The sequence below is a fragment of the Mastigoproctus giganteus genome, chromosome 7 (assembly GCF_048544385.1).
Source record: "Mastigoproctus giganteus isolate SK-2022 chromosome 7, ASM4854438v1, whole genome shotgun sequence".
Taxonomy (NCBI): domain Eukaryota; kingdom Metazoa; phylum Arthropoda; class Arachnida; order Uropygi; family Thelyphonidae; genus Mastigoproctus; species Mastigoproctus giganteus.
Genome location: NC_143581.1, coordinates 42,873,090 through 42,895,882, shown reverse-complemented (window position 1 = coordinate 42,895,882; position 22,793 = coordinate 42,873,090). Strand labels below are relative to the sequence as shown.

General features: G+C 36.3%; 2 protein-coding genes across 3 annotated transcripts in view; one reads left to right on the top strand and one right to left on the bottom strand.

The window, feature by feature from the left end:
* Positions 1-6,157, top strand: part of Fam92 (CBY1 interacting BAR domain containing protein Fam92) — an 81,745-nt gene extending 75,588 nt beyond the window's left edge. Inside the window, exon 8 of the mRNA XM_090378298.1 lies at positions 5,797-6,157. Coding sequence (XP_090234424.1) covers positions 5,797-6,117 — 321 coding nt within the window. The 3' untranslated portion in view covers positions 6,118-6,157. The remainder of the gene's footprint in view (positions 1-5,796) is intronic.
* Positions 6,158-12,102: 5,945 nt separating this feature from the next.
* The window catches only part of LOC150082849 (sodium-coupled neutral amino acid transporter 7-like), a 194,468-nt gene continuing 183,777 nt past the window's right edge, over positions 12,103-22,793 (bottom strand). For both annotated transcript variants that reach the window (XM_090376871.1, XM_090376870.1), the window contains exon 9: positions 12,103-12,325. In XM_090376871.1, the coding sequence (XP_090232997.1) occupies positions 12,147-12,325 (179 nt within the window). In that variant the 3' untranslated portion in view covers positions 12,103-12,146. The remainder of the gene's footprint in view (positions 12,326-22,793) is intronic.

The following is a 22,793-nucleotide window of genomic DNA, read 5'->3' as shown; positions in this document are numbered from 1 at the left end:
AGTAAACTCCTTGAAAAGATGCTTCACAAACGACTCCTGCACCACTATGAAGCTGCAGATCTTGTGATGCCCACACAGTTTGGGTTCAAACCCGGAACCTCAACAGTGGATGCTCTCGACAGCCTCCTGAGTTTGGCTGCTGCCTGTGATAGGAAGTACTTCTTGGTTATTTCTCTCGATTTTGCTGGGGCGTTCGACACCATCTGGTGGCCGAGCGTCCTGGCTAGACTGCGGAAGGCAAAAACACCCATCAACCTATACAAAATAATGAAGTCATATTTATCCCAGAGAAAAATACAAGTAGTGACTCCATACAAGAAGCTGACCAGGCTTGTTTACAAGGGCTGCTCCCAGGGCTCGGTACTGGGACCGCTACTCTGGAGTATGGTATTGGATGAGTTTCTGGCCTTCGACCTGGGGGAAGTCCACTCACAGGCATTCGCAGATTACCTGATACTGACTGTTGCCACAGACAACCAACTTCAATTGGAAACCCAGGCAAATCGAGCAATTCAAATTCTACAAGACTGGATGAAGATCCATTTTCTTAAGATCTCACCGGGAAAAACCTCCTCAATGCTACTGAAAGGAACATTAAATCTCCATAGACCACCGCAAATTAAAGTAGAAAATAAAACTATCAAACTACTCAGTGAGATGAAATACCTAGGAGTCATACTGGATAGGAACTAATCTTTCAACCCACACTTGAAACATATCCGAGAGAAAATCAGGAGATATTCTGCCCTCATTGCAAGAATAACTAAAAGGGATTGGGACTCAAGAGGCACACCTTGGGACTATATTACAAAACGACATTTATACCAACCATAACTTACGTTACCCGTCTGGTTCCAGAAAGCAACTACTGCAGTTAACAGACGGACACTAGATTCCATTCAGCAGACAATACTCCTCTCTATTACACGGGCCTGCGGCACTGTGAGTACACATGCTCTGCAAGTTTTGGCAGGAGCACTCCCCCTTGACCTTGAGGTGGTGCGTTGGAGACATGGTCTCACATAATGTACAACTGTGAAAACTATGAGGATCTCTGCTGCCTCCTGACGACAAAACTGACTTATTTCCCTCGCGACAGGGAATCAAACCTGTTGGACTCGCAAGAGGAGTATAAGGAGTTGACAAAATTCGCCCAGAGACTGTTCACCTGAAGGAGGGCACTTATTGCTATCTACAGGGATCAAGAACAGGCACCACAACAAAACTAACCATCGTTCGACCCAACCAAACTGGCTCTCATCCAGATACAAGACTTTCCTTTGGGACTGAACTAGCATAATAAAGGACTCGCAGGACCCGACCCATCCCAAGGTAACGAAGGAACGCACTCAAGATTAATACCACGAACCTGACAAACCACAGATGGACTCCAAACACCGGACTGCACGGATGGGATTTATCCCACAAATGACCTTATAATTTGTCTGATCCCTGCTGGGATCAGACTGGGACAACCAGACAGATTGCACCTCTGCTGCCAAATGCTATTGGGCGATCTGAATAGCGTGCTCTAACCCTATTCACTTTTAATTACTAAACCCCTGGCAGGGAGGAGGAGAAGGAGGAGACTTTTTTTTTTTTCTTCCCTTCCCTGCTGTGTTTTTTTTTTTTTTTTTTCCCCTCCTTAGCCACACTCCTTTGCGTGGCCCTTTGCTTCCACTCCCTGGGTGGGAGGGGTAGGTGACTTCTGGGCTCATCCCCCCCCACTCGCCACCCTTCTCTTCCCTCTGGTAGGGCATGGGCCTGCTCCACTGATTTGAGGGTTATCTTCTCTATGGACCCCTTATTTCTGTCTTTCCCCCCAGCCTTCAGTCTCCCCACCCCTCTCTCTAACTTATAATTACTAGTATCTGAACCATTGTTAAATTGCTTTAGCCCTACACTCCAAAACTTAATAACATCTATTCGCATAAATAGTACTCCTTTTCGCTGACCCCTATCTATAACGTTTTTTTTTTATTATTATTATTTTATTTTTTTATTTTATTTTATTTATTTTATTTTTTATTTATTTTTATTTATTATTATTTTTTTTAAAGTCCTAGCCACTGAAATCTCAGGAAATTAAGTGGCAGGACCTGCCAGAGTAAATAACTATAATAGTGGTGCACCTGATCTGCCTCCACGAGGCAGAGTGTGGAGAACGTTGGGTCCCAGCGGCTAAATGACCAGAGGAACTACGGTATACGAGACTACACATGTACAAAATCCATACACTTTTAAACCTCTGGCATTGACAGTGTTCTGTTTCACACCCACAATGTACAGCACACGGAGATGGGGAAACCCCTGGTGAATCCACACCATACTGTAACGCAGCATTTCCCAAACTTTTTTAGTCATGGAACACTTTTCATCTCACAATATATTTAGGGAACACTTATGAAACACAAGTTTAACAGAAGCCAAAGAACTATTTGCTAATATTTTATTACATACGATGCACTATGCATCAGGAGCATCTTTATTTCCAACATATATAAAGCCGAAATTCAAATAACTGTCATCATACTTTCGTTTTGGTCTTTTATTAGTTGGCTCCTGTTTTTTCACTTCAGATTTTTGGGGAACAAAAGGCTGTGATTGTTCATTTTCACTTTGAAGTGTGACAGTATTGTGTTTGGTTTCATCGACTACAGTTGCAATACTACAAGTACTTGCTTTGTGTTTTAAATTTCCTTTTTACAACCACAAATCCGTCATTTATTTTAATAATAATATTTTGAAATACTGATTATCAAAAAATACTGAAATTATCAAAAAAAATTTATACAAGGAAGTGAGTTTAGTTGATATCGGTTTGCTTCCCTCCTCTCCTTCAACCTGTGTATTAAATCGCATATGAATGGTATATTAGACCACTACATTGCTACTTTTTCATAAATGGCATTACCTCTACGCATAGTTTTCTATGCAAAGCCTGCCAAAATAGTGTTCATCAGTTTATTTGATTATTAGTCTATTCCAGTATATTAATAACGGAAAAAAAATAATGTTAAAAATTATAATGATACAAAAGTGGTGTATGCTACAAATATGCAAAATTTATTTATTTTATTTTTTTAATTATTAATTACGAATTTTTGTGGAACACTTGTTTACATCTCACGGAACATTAGTGTTCTGCAGAACAACACATTTTGGGAAATGCTGCTGTAACGTATGGTCTTTTTAGTGGTCTTTCATGCATAGCAGATGGGCGAGAAGTTCCCCATATTTGGCAGTTTTGTGCATTTACAGCCCCACAGAGTGAAATGTGCCTCGTCAGACCACAAGATCATTTGAGCCCATGTATCATCAAGTTCCATACGAGTCAAAAATTGTAGAGCAAAGTCTATTTATTGTTGCTGATCACAAGACTTTAGTTCTTGCACTACGTGAATCTTGTATGGGAACCAGCGTAAAATTATTCAGAGCACTTTATGTACAGTAGACCAAGGAAGATTGAAGTCTCTTGGCACACCTCTGGCACTACTGACTGGTAGTGTTTGGCATTCTGACCTGGAGGCCATTGCAACCGCCACTTCATCCACTACCTCCATTCTGATGGTTGTCCCCTGCCTGGAATCACACCTAACTCCCTGGTCGCTTCAAATTTCTTTATTAGTTTTCGAAGCCCCACTGACGTCAAAGGTCCTTTATGCAAACCTTTAAGTTTCCGTTATTCACGCAGTGCTGCATTAGCGTTACTATTATTCTGATAGAACAGTTTACTAAAAGAGCACGTTCCTCTTTTGTAAGAGCTATAATGGTTATTGACAGTGGCGCTGGTCTTTCTGCTTTTATCTAACAGGATTTCGTTTGTGTAAGCAGCATGTCTTGAAGTAAATGACAAATTTTACATATGTGCAGTGCCGTTTTTTCCCCTGGTGGCAGAAATTTGAACTATATTTTTTTCTTCTTCTGCAAATCGCTTTCCCAAACTCTAAATGACATATCCACTGATTCTCACAGTGCTAACTCTAACCGTTTTCACACTAGGGTCTCCTGAATATGGAAACTTATTTTATAACCACCTGGTACATACCTCATGATATAGTTGAAGCTGTATTCTAATTAATGTATGCCAAAAAAAAGATTCATAGCAACTTCAGAGTGAGCAATAATTGCAGTTTTATTGGAACTTGTAAGCTTCTAGGAACAGTTTTTGTCATCAGTGTGTATGGCTTATGCATTTAAAATAGTGTTAACATTTACTAACGGCTTCTGTAACTGAGTGGTCAGGAGTGGAAGTGCAGTAACACACGCGCTGAATAGACTGGGGTTCAAGCCCCTGACTACTAAATACGGTCGATCTGCCAACCCGCACTGGACTAGCGTGGCAGATTATGGTCCATTTCCCTCAACATGAATCGTTGAGGAGGTTTCCATCCTGCAGTGGATTGATGATGGCTGCTACTTACCTTTTGACATTTACTATGGTGCAGGCCCCCAGCAACCACCAGATGTGTTTCAAACGATTGATAAAATCAACGTATCAACGAGTTATTGAAGAACCAGTTGCCACCTTTGTGTAAATGCTGTTTCCAGCTGATTAAGTGTCACTGAACAGTCTGGACAAGCTGCATTGTCTTTAAAGTTCATCCCAGATGTGCCCAGTGATGTTCAGGTCAGTGAGCAGGCAAGCTAGTTCTTATGGTTGATATTCTTATCTTCCAACATATTTTTGACTACCCATACCCTTTGGAATTGAGCAGTGTTGTCCATCAGGAGAAACTTTTCATCTACAGCACCAGCATGAGAGGAAGGACTGGGTTTCAGGATCTTACCTCTATACTTGCATGTAGCTAGGGTTCTGCTCCTGATGATCTAGCACTCTGCATTACCAGAGACTGATGCCATCCTATCCACTTCCACTGAATTAACTGCATTCTTGTATTTACACTGGGTTGTTCTGGGCTCCACTTTCATACCACTAAGACTCAATAAGAATCTTGCTGCAAGCTGTATCTGAACTCATCTGTGAAGAGCATATGCTAACATTGCCCATCAGTCCAATTACAATTTTTGAGTGCCATATTCTCTAAAGCACTTAATGTACAGTATTGTGTCCCTATTTTCAGATATGTAACTGCTGCACTTGTTATGCAAAATTGGCATAACAAATGCAGCAGTTACATGTATAAATATGATGATCAATTTTTTAACTTTTTTACGTCTAGAATCATTTTTTATTAGCTGAGGCCATCTCAATTTTGCAAGGTTTTGATGGTTAGGAAGTTTCCTTCCAGCTAGTCTCTCTCAAGGCACTAAGGAGTGATTGAAGAACTTGCGAGCAGAGTGAAAGTTCTCCTCATTGGAGTAGGGAATAGCCTAACTACTCATTCCTGAAAATTAAGCTGTGAACTAATATGATACTCTTATATCATGATTTTTCACATTTTATAAATTTGATGGTAGATACAGAATGCACAAAAGCTGAACTGTAAACTTCCAAAATTTTCTTTTAAAACTTAATAAATAATTTATTAATTTATTTTTTTATTTCTTTCAATTATATTGATACAAACTCTCTCCAGGATAGCAAAATACTAGTAAGATTTAATATTTCAAAATTGCAATTTCATAATAAAAATTACTGTAGATAAACTGAAAAGTATATATATTTAAAATTGTCAATTTTTTAGTTTATAATTGCTTACATTTAACGGTTAGTATTTTGTTGGTATACTATAATGATTCTGATATATTCGAGAGAATTTCAAGATTGGGAGAAAAAATATAAAATTAAAATTTTTTTTTTTTTTTGCTTAGTGTATTTTTTTTTTCTTTTAGGTATTTCGGAATTGCCTACGTACACCATCAGTATCGAGTAGGTTAGATACTGTACGGTCAGCAATGGTGTTATCTACTAGTCTAGGAGATTCAGCACATTCCATTTCTACACAGACTCCACCAACAAAAAAGGTTAATAATTATATTCACATTCCAAAAGTAAGAACTCTTTCATATCAGTGTAGCAATGATTATGAAATCACTCATAATTTTAGTGGAACAGATATCACAAAAGGAAAGGAAACAATACAAAAAGACATAGAAGAAAATGAAGTTACAGAAGATAAAGGTACACCTGTTAGTATATTCAGAAGGAAATGATTATTTCAAATTTTATTTCTTTTAATTTATAAATGTATATAGGTTGTGCATAAAGTAAATGAAATTCTCCCTCCTCTTCTACCCCTACATGGGACCTTTTTTTTAAGGATAATAATTTTATTTTGTTAAACCCATATCAGTTGGCTGCTTTTCAGCATGAATAAAGGAATTCTAATGATTTTTTTTTTTTTTTCTAGTATTAATAGCAACTATAAAATATATTTCTAATCTGTGATGTGAGTTATATAATGAAATTTGTAAAAATTATATTTTTAAATAAATAAAGAATTGTCAGTTTTGTAAAAGGTAAATTAAAAAGCCTGAGCCTTTACAGATATTATTTATGCTTTCAGAGAATGTTTAAACCAATCCTTGTAAAGTCAGGAATTTACAAGGGTTAATCCATAAGTAATGCTTCATGAACAACAAATTTTTTTGTAATTGAATTAGCATCATGAAATTTTATCTATTGCTAATATAGATATTAAGACATGAACTTGCTGAAGTAAAAGTTTCTGTCTATTATGGATCTGTGCAGGTATGAACAGTCAAACTGATGTCTGTTTCTGCCAGTGGTTGGCCATTCAGTTCCTCCTCAGGTCAGCAGAAAACAGAGCTTTTTGGATTTATGAAAAATTGAAGAAAGTTTACCAACAAGGCACTGTTGTTGGTAATGTTTATAGATGATGTTTGTAGATGGCTTGCGTGTTTTTAAGGAATTATTGACATATGTGACCAGCCAAGGAGTGAAGGATGGAAATTTGAGTATATTGAAGAAAACTAAGATTTTGGATGCAATTATGCAACCACTGTGTGTTCAAAAATAAGTGTATTAATCATTTTAGACACATTACATTATAGGAAATTATGCTGCAAATGAGTACCCGAACTGTTAACAAAAAAAAATAAAATTCTCTATGCAGGAGATCTGTCAAGACCTGCTGCAGGAGTGCAATAACTTTTAAGGAGATTTTTTAAAAGCCTGATAACAGGTGATGTGACATATATCTTCCATTATGAACCTTATTTTAAATGCCAGCCTATGGAATGGACATATATGGCCATCTTCAGTGAAAAGAGTTCCCTAGTCATCATGAAAAATGATGGCCACAGTATTTTGGGACAGAGAAGACACAGTTTTGGTTAATTTTTTAGAAAAAGGTTACTATAAATAAGGAAAGATATTGCAAAGCACTTGATAAACTTGTGAGGGCTATAAAACAAAAAAAGATGGCTCTAAGAGGAAACTAAATCACATCATACTATGAGCAATCAACTACCCAGCAGGTAGTTGAAGCAAGTGAGCAAGCAAGAAAGCAAGTGTATGAGCTTATGCAGCATCAGCCAAAAAAAAAAAAAAAAATCACACCATTCCCTCCAAATGCCTGTCCAGTTCCTCCTTAAATTTATTTAACCTATCAACTTCCACAACAACAGATGGAAGTTTGTTCCAGCAATTATCCACCTGCTGGCTAAAGGCAAATTTCCGCACATCTATTCTATATCTGTCTTTTCTTAATTTGAATTTATGCCCCCTTAGGTTCGTAATCTGAAAACAAGTGGAAGGATCCCATCAGAATTCAGTGTGCTCAATCCATTCAAGGCCTTATACACCTCAATCAGATCACCGCGCAGGTGCCTAGTCTCCAGCCACTGCAATTTGCAGAACTTAAGCCTCTCTTGATAAGAGGATCCCTTCATTCCCCTCACCAACCTTGTTACCCTTCTCTGTACACGCTCAAGCAAATCTACATCCTTCCTAAAATGAGGCCTCCAGACTTGTACGCAGTACTCAAGGCGTGGCCTGACCATTGCCTTATACAGAGGGACAATCACCTCCTTTTCCCTGCTAGCAAAATTCCTATATATCATTGACAATACCCCATGACCTGCCCTGGCAGCCTGTCTGCATTGCTCAGAAAACTTCATATCTGACTGCACAATTACTCCCAGGTCTTTTTCATTTTCTACCACCTTAAGTGTAGTATCACACAGTTGGTACGTTTCTCTGGGGTTACTTCTACCCATATGCAGCACTTTTCATTTGTCAAGGTTAAACTTCAGTTGCCACTTCTTAGCCCATCTGCCCAAATTATCTAGATCCTGTTGCAGTAGCACACTGCCATTAACAACCCTGCCAACCTTTGTATAATCTGAAAACTTCGACACTAAGCCTGATATACCTTCATCAATATCATTGATAAATATACAAAACAGCAGAGGACCCAACACCGAACCCTGTGGGACTCCACTAATAACATTAGTCCACGAAGAGCAGCACCCATTAATTACCACCTTCTGTCTTCTCCCACTCAACCAGGCGCCTCCATAGCCAGGTGGGAAGGAACAGCAGTGCGTAGCACACGCTTCTTGATTAGACCAGGGTTCGAGCCCCATCACCATCAAATACAGAGGATGCGGAAAGGTCAGGGAATGACCACCGCATATCCCAGAGCAATATGGCCTTAGTTGCTAATGCTCCTAAAAACTAAATAACAAAACCATCCTTTTATCCATTGTAGCAACTTACCCTTAATACTATTCTGCTCCAATTTGTACAATAGTCTTCCATGTTCAACAGTGTCAAAAGCTTACCTGAAATCCAAATATATGATATCAAAATTATGTTTTGCATCCAGTTCCTTTGTAACCACATCATATCAACTGCGGAAGTTGATAGCTTAAATAAATTTAAGGCTGAACTAGACAAACATTTGGAGTGACTAGGTGGGTGAAATGGGAAGGTTTTTTTTTTTTTTTTTTTTTTTGGCTGATGCTATATAAACTTGCTTTCTTGTATCATATGCCTCAACTAATGCTAATAATGCCAGGCCACACACTATGACCCAGATGAAAATATCACCTAGGGTGGAGAGTTTTGCGTCATCTTGCACATAGCTTGGACTTGGCTTCATATTTTTATAGAGCAAGCAGGCGTGTTTTATTATGTTTGGCTTCATATTATTTTTATTTTTTTTTTTTATGTTAATTTTTCGAGTGATGAGATGAAAAAGACAGTAAGAGGTTGGTTTCAGCAGCAAAGTCCATCCTTTTACCACAGTGTGTATGTGAGTTGGAAAGAATGATAGCAAAAATTTATTGATAAACAAGTTGGATACATAGAATAATGTGTTTGTTTAGTTAGTTTGTTTATTTCCTAGGAATTAAAAAAATTATTAAATATCTGTTATTTAATAAATTGATATAAATTTCAACTTTATATCTGTTGTCTTTATACTTTTAAGGTCAAAGAGGCATTACTTATGAATCACCTCCTTGTAAGATACAAAATACAGAAATACTCTTCTATAAGAATACTCTGAGAAAAAAATTGGCTCTAAAATAACAAGGACAGAGAAAGGTTGTTACTCAATTTTTGGGCAATAGCTGTTAGTATTAATATACATAAAAGCAAATTTATGCAAGGAAGCCAGGCTTATTTTACATAAGCTATCTAGTTCTACAAGATTATATGGTAATTTATTAGAACTGTTGATAATCCCTTCCTCAAAAGAGAATTTTCTAGTAGCCACTATGTTATTCTGTTTGCAGAAATTATATTTTAAGCACATGTTCTCTGATTTGTGCCACCTACAAAATAAAAGAGATATTCCTGTTATTTAATTTATTCAGACCTTTTGAAGTTTTAAATACCTTTATCAGGTCCCCATCAGGCCTCAAGATTTTGCAACACACACACACACACACACTTTCTGAGATGAGAGCTCCAAACTTGTATAGTATACAATACTCAGAATATGGCCTTACCAAGACTGTGTAATGGAATAATTATTCCTTTGTCCCTACCAAAAAAAAAATCATGTATATCATAACACTGCATGTTGTCTTGGCAGCTTGTCTGCACTAATGAGAGAAATTCCTATAAGATTGCACAATTACTTCTAGGTCCTTATGAATTATGAACTTCCTTAAGTTTTTTGCTTTCCATGTAATCCTTTTACTTGTAGCTTATACAAGCTTCTAGTTAAGTATAATATAATTCTAAATAAGATAGTTAAACTAATTTTTTAAGTAACAGATAAATTTCTTAAAAATAAATTTAACTAGATTATTTAGAAAGGCAGGATATGGTGACTAGAAGCTTGTTAAACTATAAGTAAAAGGATTAGGAGGTGAGTTACTTAAAAAACCAGAAGTTTAACTAACTTTGTTTTCTATCATTTAATCAGCCTTTTATCCACAGTAGTTTCTTTTCACTTGTGGCCTCATGTTAAAATTTATACAAAAGGCATATGGAACAGAATTAAAATCTCTAGTAAAGTCTAAATATACTATGTCAAAATTACTGTTGCTTTTTTTTTTTTTTTTTTTGATACCAAAAGAACTGGAGTAATATACCTGTGCTGTGTATTTCTTATATAATTCTATTTCTGTTCAGTTGATTCTGCAAGACAATCTTTACTGCAGATTCCATATTTTTCCTACTACAGTATGAAAAGTCAGCAGAAAAAATTACAGTGCTGTAAATTAAACTTACAGGTTTATTAATTTACAAAGAGTATTTACTCTTGGAATAACCATTGTAAATTGGAGAGATATTTGTACATCTTCAATCTGCTATACATCCCGTCAGTGCAGTCAAAATCAAATGCTTTAGTGTATTCAATTTCAATGAAAGAGATTTTTCTGCTTCCAGCCGGTGATATAGATGGATAGTATCACTTCTCAGGGTATGATGAACATCTTGGCTCAAATGAATGGTTAGTGTCTTGATCTGTCTTTTGCTCCTTTTAGCTGTGGAGCAGCAGTTGGCAACCAATTTATATGGCAGGTCACATCTTTCTTTTTGAATTTTTTTTTTGATGGGTCATGACAATTGATCGGTAATGAAAACTATATAGTGTAGATATGTAGAATGTAATTAATAAATAAAAAAAATCATTAAACACGGGACCATGTCATTTTAAAGTTTGGAATCTTTTTTTCAAATTCTATTTCTATGTTACCGATATAATTGTTCAAAAAGTTCAAGCCCTCTATGTATGTCTGCATATCTGGATGAGGAAAAACAATCCATACCTCACTAACCTGCCCCACCCCTCCTCAAAATACACACATATAAATGCACATGAAATGTATATTTATACGTTCATGAGTTCAGTATGAATTTCATATGTATATATGCATGAGTGAATGGTATGCAAGAATGAGTGGCTGCAGCAAACTGTCTTTGTAGCCAAGAGAGCTTCACAGTGCTCTAGCTTTCCTGGTAATCATTAGGCATCTCTCATTAAGCTGTTCAATCAGAGTTGAGGACTTCAGAATCTCATGGCTCCTTTGTTGGAAGCAAAGCTGCCAGGAGATTCTCCTTATTATTTGTTATTATTTTTGTCTTTTCTTTGTGGATGGCAGAATAACATAATGTTTGCATATCTGTTTAATTTTTATAAAATACCTCTGACAGGAAAACCAAAGAGTTCTGCAACATTTGGCTTTACTTATCTAAGTTTTTAATTAAAATTCTCTGAACTCTCCTTTCAGTGGAGTGCAACATGTTTAACTTACATATTGTTAATTTTTTTCCTTTTTACTGATGTATCCTTCAACTGTTTCATATTGGATTAAATTTTAAAATAATTGCATTATTTAAAAATAAAATCCTGACATAGTATTATTCAAAAATTTACATGTCTTATTCTTCATGTGCATAAAACCATGTAATCTGGTAATAATCTTTGTGTAATACATAGGCAGAATCATGAAAAGCTGCTGTTTAAATTAAAAAGAAAAACAAAAGACAAAGCACTTTCACACTTAATTTATTGTTTGATGATTTCTCATTATATGACAGTCAACCATGCTTCTAATACATTTGCAGTATGTGCAAGAGAAAATCAGCACTGAAAAAAACATGAAAGAAAATTCCGTTTTTCATCCATTTGATGAGTGAACTATATGATTTTAGAAATGAAAGAAAAAGTTAAGAATATTTCAGATGAGATTTCCACTGATGTGATCTGCATTCACTGAACTTCAAAATGTTTTACAAGAAGAAAGTTTATTAAATACTAACACAACTCAACTTGATCACTGGAACCTCCTGCAATATCATGCATAATTGCTTGCACAAAGACGGTACCAAAACAGAAAGCACCAAAACTTGTAATGATGCAGCCTAATATTAAAAGCAATCGAGTTTTCCAGGTTGCTACATCCTTTTTCATAACAGAAGTGACAAGACAAACACCTGAAAAGGTTATAGTATTAATAAGCAAAATGATGTTTGATATATATACTTATTACATGAAATAGAACCTTATAAATATGACAGCATTGGGACTTAGCCCCTTGCCAGATTTTTGAAACCTAATATTTTATGGAATTGCTAGTAGCAAAGTGTGAAGATCATCAACTACTGTAGAAAGGTTATGCAATACTTCAGTGGATTACAAAGCAGCATAGCAACAATAGTAATTATAACAATTTCCCACCATTAAAAAGTTTTTCAAATATCGAATTCTAAGCTTTAGTTAAATATAAAGTAAAATAAAAACTGATACAGTGATAGTAGTTGTAAATTACCATGTGAAACTCTGCCAGCTCCACAAAGAAATGTGATTTCTCATGTCAATAAAACTCATACTAAGATATAAATGGTTCACTGAGAAACTCCATGATGTCCATTTCTCATTGGGAAACATCCTTATGAATAATATAACTACTATCATTAAAAATTCAAACTGTACATGATATAAACTTGAAAAGAGAGTAGGTCCCCATAACTTTAGGATGTGATATTTAGAAAAGTAACAAGGTGAATGATACACAAGGCCTTGCAATTCAAAAATTTGTGCGCAACAAAGTTAGTTGTTGAGGTGATTTCTGGTATTGCATTCGAGTTACCTCAGCCTTAAGTTTAATGAAAGATATGCATCATGGAGTTTGCTTACGAAACCATTCATATCGATATCAATTTGAATTTGATTACATCATAGAAACACCCTTCTTCAGTAATATATAGTAAAGTAAATCAAGGTCATATTTCTGAATGATGGTACTCCACCAAAAAATGTTATTTTTTGGTGGAGTAACATCAGATCAACTTTTATCTATCATAGGCTTCTGTGTCACATGTTAATTTATGCATTTTTCTTCTCTGCCATATGTCTCATTAGTTCATCTGACATCCATTTAGGCCTGATCCTTGAACAATATTTCTTAGTTGGTATGTAAAGCCTAGTAGCTTCCAAGATAAGTTCTTTGAATGCCTCCCATTTTGAGTTTGCTGTTGGTAACATCATCAGTTGGTCCCACTGTATAGAATTTAAATACTGTCTCAGACCATCGTAGTCGCCTTTACAAATGCAATAACCCTTCCCTTTACCCCTGATGGTAGTTACCTCCTTGAGTAAATCCCACTTCTGCAGATTCTTAATGCATGAAGAATCACTACTGATAATCAAATCAAGAGTATTGCTCCCTCTAGTTGCCTCCCAAACATGCTGATTTAGAAAACAATCATCCAATAAATCCACAAAACCCTTGCTAGTGTGAAAAGGCAAAACTCCTTTATCAACACTTTAGCGAAACTGGTGATAGCACTGGCGGGATAAGTTTTTTTAGCTATAGCAAAGGCGCTGGTTTGAAAGATTTGTTTGAAATTTCTAATAAATATTACATTTAATATTAAATTGTTTCTTATTTTCATTTCGATGCCATATGCTTGCATTTCACTATGTACTGTCTATGTACATAGTCATATTATGAAGGTACATATAATACATACATAGACAAAAATTTAGACTAGTTTTTCTTATATATTTCATACTTTGGAACGGAACCCCTTTATTACTATGGGAGCCATAACTCAGTATTCGCGTTTTCGGCATTCACGGCATTTCTCAGGAACGTAACCCCCACGAATAGCAGAGGTTTACTGTATACTCATCAGAGTCATTAGGCCTATAGCACACTCCTACTCTTAATTTTGATCTCCCAATGCTTACGTCACACCAAACTGACTCTACACTGCACTGTCCAGCGATGTCGACTGGCTTCACTTCCTTGGATTTTATGTGTTTCTTAACTTCCTATCCTGTCTATCCTTTCTGTAGACGTTGTACTCCCCAAATTCCAGTTCTGCATTACTTATATCTGTGTGACACCACGTCTCTGATATCCCAACAATATCCGCCTTTGATGCTTTGAGCAATACCTCAAATTCATCAAATTTATTTACCAAACTCCTAGCATTGGTGTACACGCAAGTATACATGCACCTGTTCTTTTTCTTAGCTACCCTAACACAACCCATGTGTTTACTTGTACCCCAATGACTCCCAGCAGTCTCTGAAATATCCTGCATCTTATTTTCCAAGCTGCTGCTCATTCCAATAGAAGCAGTGAAAGAATCACTTTCACCTCTGCCAGTGGCTACTGTTAATCTATTAGTCCTTGTATCCCCCCAATCTAGCAGTTTTCTGACCCACCTAACACTGCCTCGATAGCATCAGCAAACATTCTTGCACCCTATCTATTTAAGTGTATCCCATCCCTGTAGAAGCAGTCTCTCCTGTTAACAAGTACAGACCAGGCTGAAAAAAAATTTTACCCCTTGAGCCTTGCACAATCTTTCCAGGGCCGAATTGATCGACAGGGCTTCCATCATATACTCCCTCCTATTGTGTCTGGGCAGAATTGCAGACACTTTCAAATTCAACCCTAATTCATGGCTTTTTTTCAACCGTGACCTGTACTTGTTAAATAATTCCGCCGGTCTCCTACTCTTAATATCATTAGTGCCAACGTGTACAGCTATATCACCATTTGTGCCCTTAAAAGATGATATCTGCTCTACAACGTCATCAACCTTTGCCCCTGTCAGACATACCCCGGTCCTGGTCCACCTATCCTTTTTACAAAGCATGTTTCCCGTTTCCCTGACAATAGAATCATCAACAACTACTAGTTCCTTTGGGACTAGCGCATTCTGCCTTGGGGGCTGCCGCTGTGTTGCGTGATGCCCAAGTGCAAGCTCTGCCGTTGGTGTGGGCAGCTGAGAGCTTGATGGGCCTCTCACTTTTAATCCTTTGAGGGCATCCATCCTGTCCTTCAAGCTCTCATATAGGCCTATAACAACGCTGAGTTGTCGCCTGATTTCCTTATACTCCTTGCATCGCACACATACAAAGACATCCCCCATGGCAGTATCATGTCCTGTACCTGACTGCTCCACAAGCATCAAGCAAATAGTGCATTTTAAAAGGCTGTGATTCAGAGGGCAACTGCCCCCCTCAGTTCTCCCCTGAGCCACAGCACTCCCATTAGCTTGAGCCTTTTGCTTTGCTGCTCTGGTCTGAGTCATGATTTCGATTTAATTTCAATAAAATTTCAATTTCAGTACAAAATTAAAACCCTAAACTTGTATCCCAACACAGTTATAATGCTATATTTATGTTTCAGTATCGAGTGTTATCTACGAAATCCCTTTATATAACTTCCGTATCAAGTTAAGTATTAATTATTTATTTTTGCTAATTATTTATGTTACGTAATCTAAGTCGTTATTGTATATAGTTAAAAGTACAATTTAACTGACAATGAAGTTCAACAAGATTAATAGATTTACTGATTAATTGACAATATTATATTATGTACTATACTATACTAAGCTTATGCTATCTAGTTCGAGATATTTTGTATCACGTAACAATGGCGGCAATTTACGAATGGTAAATCTACGGACACTTAAGTATCGATTAACTTCCAAATCTCGCTGTCTCAATTCAGAATAAACTAAGGATCCTGACTAGCTACTTACAGAAAATAATTTGATATAACAATTGGTTAATAAATCGGCTAAATATGGTTTAAAAAAAAACTCTCGTTCAACGGAGCTGCAACTTGTAACACGTGGATTTGATACCCTTACCGATACTAAGTAATACCTACAAAATCTCTGTCTAAGTTGAACTTTAAACTAGGTATCGTAACTAGGAATATAAAGCTACTCTAGAAAATAAGTTAATATGCCAATTTAAGCTAATAAAACAGAAAACAGAAAAAAAATCAGAAAAAAACTTCTCTGTTCCAGGAGCGGCATACAAAGACATCCCCCACGTCCGCACAGGCGACCCTCATTCTCAAACTCCCAAGTTTGAGAGTTTGTTTGGTATTGGGTATAGTTTGTTTGGTATTGGGAAACATGATGTTTTGACAAGTTTCTAATGATTTTATGTAATTTAAAATGTATATTTTAAATAACGACACAGCACTTGATGAAGGGCAGACTTGCTGAAACAGAGTGGCTTTGCTCCAATACCTGTAAGCACCAAACCACTATACATTTAATGTGACATTTCGGGCATATTACTGATACCCATCATCAGACCATGCTGCTGGCATACTCCATGAATGAAGAACATGTCAAATCTATACAGTGAACTGGATACTGAAGACTCTCGAGTAAGTTGAAACATGCCAACACCCCAGTCCTAAGAGTCATAAAACAGAAAGTAACACATCTAAAATGTGAAAACTCTAGCTTCTATATAAGATGGGGTCTCTGAGATAGAGATAGTGTTCCAAACTGATTTCCAGTTATCCTTAGTTAGTATCCAGTTGGAGCTGGATACTAACTAAGGATAGCTTTCAGCCGGATTTGATTCTTGATATACCAGAGCTCTTTTTAAGTCCACTCTCCTCTTAGTAAATTAGTTATGAAGCATTAAAATATGGGAACAGGCACTAGCTGCCTTTAATTGGTCAGTATGGTTTCAAACTAAGAACTCTTAATGGTAACATCTTAAAAAATTGAATGTTATTGTATGAAAGTGTGAAATAAGTGAAATAAATGTTTTTCTTTCCAGAAAGCATTGTCTCTAGATTAATCTCTCATCTAAGTTAGTTCTATTTCCTATACCATAATTTGGAAAATCTAGAATTGGAGTTTTGCTATTGATATTTCTGAATACTGCCAATATGGTTTGCTCTTGTGAATACTAGTTTCCTAATTAGAGAAAAGACCACAGTATGATGTAAAACAAAATGCATTGCAGAGGAAGATAACTTCTTTCCTTTGATGGGGATAACCGAAAATGTATTAGCAATACAATTCTAATTCCTTCCCCCCATGTTATCCTCTGTCTGAGCACAGATAATTGTCACAATAATAAATGGCAGTAGTGTAGCAAAAGATCATAAAAGATTTTATGATCCTTTGCTATGCAGCTGCTATCAGTGCCATTTGAGTGTTTATTTTTAACCTTCAATTCATTAATTAGTTTCCATTGTTTCAAAGTTGTTGAGACAATTCCCTTATTTACTAATAGCTAGGATACAGGGATTCAAATTATGCTGAGCTGAGCATAATACAGCAGACTCTCGATTAACCGGGACACTTAAAGACTCCAAATTAAAAAAAAAAAAAAAAAAAAAATCAACCAGAAATCAAAAAATTCAGGTAATAACTAGAATATTTATAAACAGATATTTTGCAAGTTGTAAATAAGTGACAAGCAGCATTATAAGTCGTCGTTGGGAGATTAGTGTACCTATTATCAGCAATCCCCGCTGTCTTCACTTCACTTCCACCGCTCAAAAAAGAAAAAAGAAAAAAGAAAGAAAAAAAAAAAGGACCAAATTTTTAGTTTGTTTTAGTGTGTTGCATCGATTGTTGTGTTCCATTGCAGCGCAAAAAGACAAATTTTGTTTCGTTTTTTATGTCAGAATTTTTTTTATAGTGTTTTTTTTTTGTTTAGAAATCGCGAAAATGATGGGTAAACGCAAAAGGAATCCCAGAAAAAATATCCCATTTTCTTGTTAAGATAGGTAAATGTTTGATTATAAATTGTATGATTTTGTATGTAACTCAATTACCGATTTTAAAACAGCTGGATAGGGGGAGGAAGCACCCTACCTCAGCTAAGACCCCCCCCCCTCAACGACACAAATCAATCAGAAAGAAAACACTCTCGCCTTCACCGAATCACAAAATTCGACTGTACAATCAATTTCAGAGTTTGCTAATTATAGACAATTCACAACATAGAACTGACAGTTGCAGCCTGGAGCTAACAATGAAGGCTTCATCTTTAGGGGAAAATAAACCCCAGGGGTTCATATCTGGTGAGTATGGGCTTGCCACACCCAGGGTCCTGAGCTGGATATCATCATTATTCTCTTTCTTGGTGATTCCCCTTTACTTCTGACTCTCTCTCTGTCTTGGGGTAATTCAGAAATTTTTTTTTTTTGGCTGGTGCAGCATAAGCCTCAGGCTTCCTTGCACCATATGGTTAATAATAATAATCATCATCAATAATGGTAAAATCAAATAAGATTAGCAATGACTTAGTTTAAAAATATTTTGAAGAGCTATATTCAAAGATGTAGCAAGAGATGAAGACTTCATCAAAATATAGGTAAACAGAAAATAATCATCATATACAATATTAGTAAAACAGTAAAAAGTTTAAATATATTAAGAATAGCTGACTCAAAAGAAATCAGTTAAGTAGTCAGCTGATGATAAGCTAACACTAGAGAACAATCTATGATCTCCAAAGGTACAATAATTTCATAGAGATTAACCGTAGTCCATAGGTGAGTTCTGTAACATTGTCCAACAGTCAGCTGATAGAAGAAGACTATTATGGCCTTTAACAGTACAGTAAGTTCATTGAGATATCCATAGTCCAAAGTTAAATTCAGTTGAATCAGAAAATTTAACAGTATACATTCTGAATATAAAGAATTAAATATGATAGTGCACAAAATTAATGTGCAATAGAGAATTGGTTGTGCAAGGTAACCTTTTTATAAAGATAATTCTGGTATGCATTGAAAATACTATACATGAAAAACAAAATATGGGTAAGGTGAGCAATAGAACAACAAATACAACAAAACTTAAGCAAAAATTGGATTTTGTCTGGGGGGGGGGGAAATCTGATATTATCACCAAGATAATATCTGATAGGTATGATAATATTGGTATGCATTGAAAATACTATACATAAAAAACAAAATATGGGTAAGGTGAGCAATAGAAAAACAAAACTTAAGTGAAAATTGGATTTTGTCTGGGGGAAAAAAAAAAAATCTGATATTATCACCAAGATATCTGTTAGAGTAGCTCTAGCAAGTGAGGATCACTAAATGTGAAAAAAACTAGATCACCAATATTTTCTAAGCTCAGAATCATCAGTCCAGGTGGCACATCTTTTTCACTGAGTCAGATCTGTTTGTTAATTTAGTTTTAAATATAAAAAGCTAAGTGATCAGAGCCAAAAAGACATTGTTCTCCAAACATAGCTACCATTTTTTTCAAACTACATTGATAAATAATTTGAAATCACATACATTTATGCATTCACTTTCTTTCCTGGTGACACTTTCTTTCCTGGTGACACTTTTAGCCTTTGAAGCTTGGGCTTATATGCATGTTACAGATGACACAATTATCGATAAGTCAACCTAAATTGCCAGTACCAGTTTAATGTAAATAACATCATCAAAAGCATGGATCTGCTATTTATTTAAAACTCAAGACACTGTTGTGACATCAGTTTTCAGACTTAATGGTCCATTAGACAAAGTGCATCTCTGCCTGGAGAGACCAAAGTATCCTCATGACAGAAATTGAATGACAAATTGTATACAATTTTCAAATTACTTCAATGTCTGTATTGAATATAATACCACAATATTTACTATTATATTAGAAAAGAAAGCAATTGTTACAAAATTGCTTTCTTGCACCTTTCTAATTGGAAAAACAACTGCTTAGGTAGGCATAAAAAATCAAATAAATAATCAACTTTGTTTTTCTCAATGGTGAAGTTGTCCCCCTCTCTCAGTTTAGTCTAAAAACATCATTTATATACTTCTGAAACAAGCTTTAAACAATTTTATGTGAATAAAAAATAAGTAAATAATAATAATGACAATAATAACAAGGAAGTGATCATCACATACAACTGTTGTGTTTTTGTTTTTTCTTCAAATATAATCAGCACATGTCAGAAATACAGTAGTAATGTTTTTAGACTAAACTGAACACAGGAGAAAAATGTAGTTGATTAGTTATTATATTTAATAACCACTCTTATACCACGTGAAATTAATAATATAGTTTATTAAGCTTAAGCACCAAACCACTATACATTTAATGTGACATTTCGGGCATCTTACTGATACCCATCATCAGACCATGCTGCTGGCATACTCCATGAATGAAGAACATGGCATGTATAGTATGCACATCAGGTTCTCGTAGCATCGGCAAGCAGGGGTATGTCATTAGAAAACAGGCCTTGAGCGTCTCGGTGCATCACTACATATTTCTAGTAATGACCAACAAACTGGTTTAAGTTAAACTTTATTAAAATAAATAAAGGGCCATATATACTCAGTGTACTTAGTATATTAAAATATTAAATTACTAAATATAAACTTAGTATATTAAACTTTATTAAAATAAATAAAGGGCCATATATACTCAGTGTACTTAGTATATAAATAAATAAAATACTAAAACAGATATAAAATAAAAATGTTGAAAGCATTAAAATACAAGCATTAAAAAAAATATATAAATATAAATAAAACGCAGTAAAATAAGCTTTCGGGGTGAGGTGTCCCTTCATCAGCTGCTCGGTGTACTGGTGCCTCCGTAGCCAGGTGGGCAGGAGCAGCAGTGCGTAGCACATGCTTCTTGATTAGACCGGGGTTCGAGCCCGTGAGCCACCAAATACGGAGGATGCGGAAAGGTCAGGGAATGACCACTGCATATCCCTGGAGCAATATGGCCTTAGTTGCTAATGCTCCTAAAAACCAAATAACAACAGCTCAGTGTACTTAGTATATACAGGGTTGTTAAAATTAAAGTATCCCTATGTAGAGGACTCTGTAGTGAGTTCTAAGGCTCGTACTGAAAGAAATTTGGGTAACAGGTACGATAAAGAATGTGCTCGCCATTTATTGGGGAAAAAAAATTAGTTACAAAATTTGTCACTGTATGACGCGTAACTATCTTTGTTACGATTATGCAAATAACTTTAATTTGCATAATCGTAAGTTATTGCCACAATGCCACTACTCAGCTGTGCTGTATAAAAGCAAAGCAGTCTCTTCAAAATCATACAGTAGATGTTTGCCTGCACTACAGCAGCAAGGCCAACAACTTTGCAGGAAAAGGCACTATTAGTGGAGCTGTACTATCAGAACAGCAACAATGCAGGTGCGGCTGTCAGAGAATTCCGGTGTCAGAAGTGCATAAGGCAAAATGAAAGTGCAAAATGATTACAAAATTTGAAGCGATAGGACATCTTGGTGTTGATCCAGGTAGAGGTCGAAAATGAGTGGACTCTCGTGTTGAAGATGTGGCTATGGCCGTCGTGGATTTATCAAGTCAATTGTGGTAGTGCAAGTGAGCCAGCCATATTCCACTGTAATGCTAGTAATGTGTCAAGTGTTGCGGTACTATCCTTACAAGATGCACATGCTACAGCAGCTAAAACATGGCGATGCAGATATTCGTTTCATATATGCACTTCAGTTTTTGGCACGAATGAGAGTGGATATCACTTGGCCATGGAACATCCTTTGGAGTGATGAATCCCACTTCTGCTTAAATGGACAAGTGAATATACACAACTGTTGCATTTGGGCAACAGAAAACCCTCGAGTTATCCAAGCGGTCCCGTTGCATTCTCCAAAAGTGACAGTGTGGTGTGGATTTACAGCCACATTCATGATTGGGCCATATTTTTTTGAACAGGTAACACCGACTAGACTCCGCACCTGTTCTGTCACTGGACAGCGATATTATAAAATGTTAGCAAATTTTGCAATACCAGAGCTGCAACAATGTGGGTGCCTTCAGGATACCATATTCATGCAAGATGGTGTGCCACCCACCCCACATCCGCCATTGTGTCTAAAGATTGCTAAGGCAACACTTTACAGATGAACAGGTCATCAGCCGTTGTTTCCAGACATCTTGGCCACCCCGATCACCGGACCTCATCCCATGCGACTTCTGGTTGTGGGGTTTTTTGAAGAACCAGATGTATCTGGAAGGATATCAAACTCTGGCAGATCTGAAAGACAGCATTAGATTAGACGTGCTGACTATTCCAGTTGACATGTTACATTCTGCTGTTCTTCGAATGGAAACTGTTGTTGACCAAAATGGAGGACATACTGAACAATTGTAGTGCTGTTCAAGTGATTTGTATTGCCACAGTGCCGTATAGTGAAATATTTTGTAACTAATTTTTTTTTTCCAATAAATGGTGAGCGCATTCTTTATTTTACCTGTTGTCCAAATTTCTCTTCAGTACAACCCTTAGAACTTGCTCCAAAGCCCTTACATAGAGATACTTTAATTTTAACAACCCTGTATATGTGTAGGGTAAATAAAACAACAGAAGACAACTGGGCATGATCGCAAATCACAACTCCCCTGCTGGCAATGCAGTATTATACGTGCATAAGGAACGCCAGTGCTCATGACACTAATATGGCAAACTCCATAATGGGGTGCATATGCATGCACTCCTCTATTACGATTCATAGTACTGTTACAGCTGACTGTGTGGAGTGTCTCAAGCCATGAGCACTGTTGGTTATCACTTGAATAGTCAATGGTTACAACATTTCATTGGGGATCAAGTATATCCTTCTCAACCCAATAATGTACAGTAGTAGCAGAG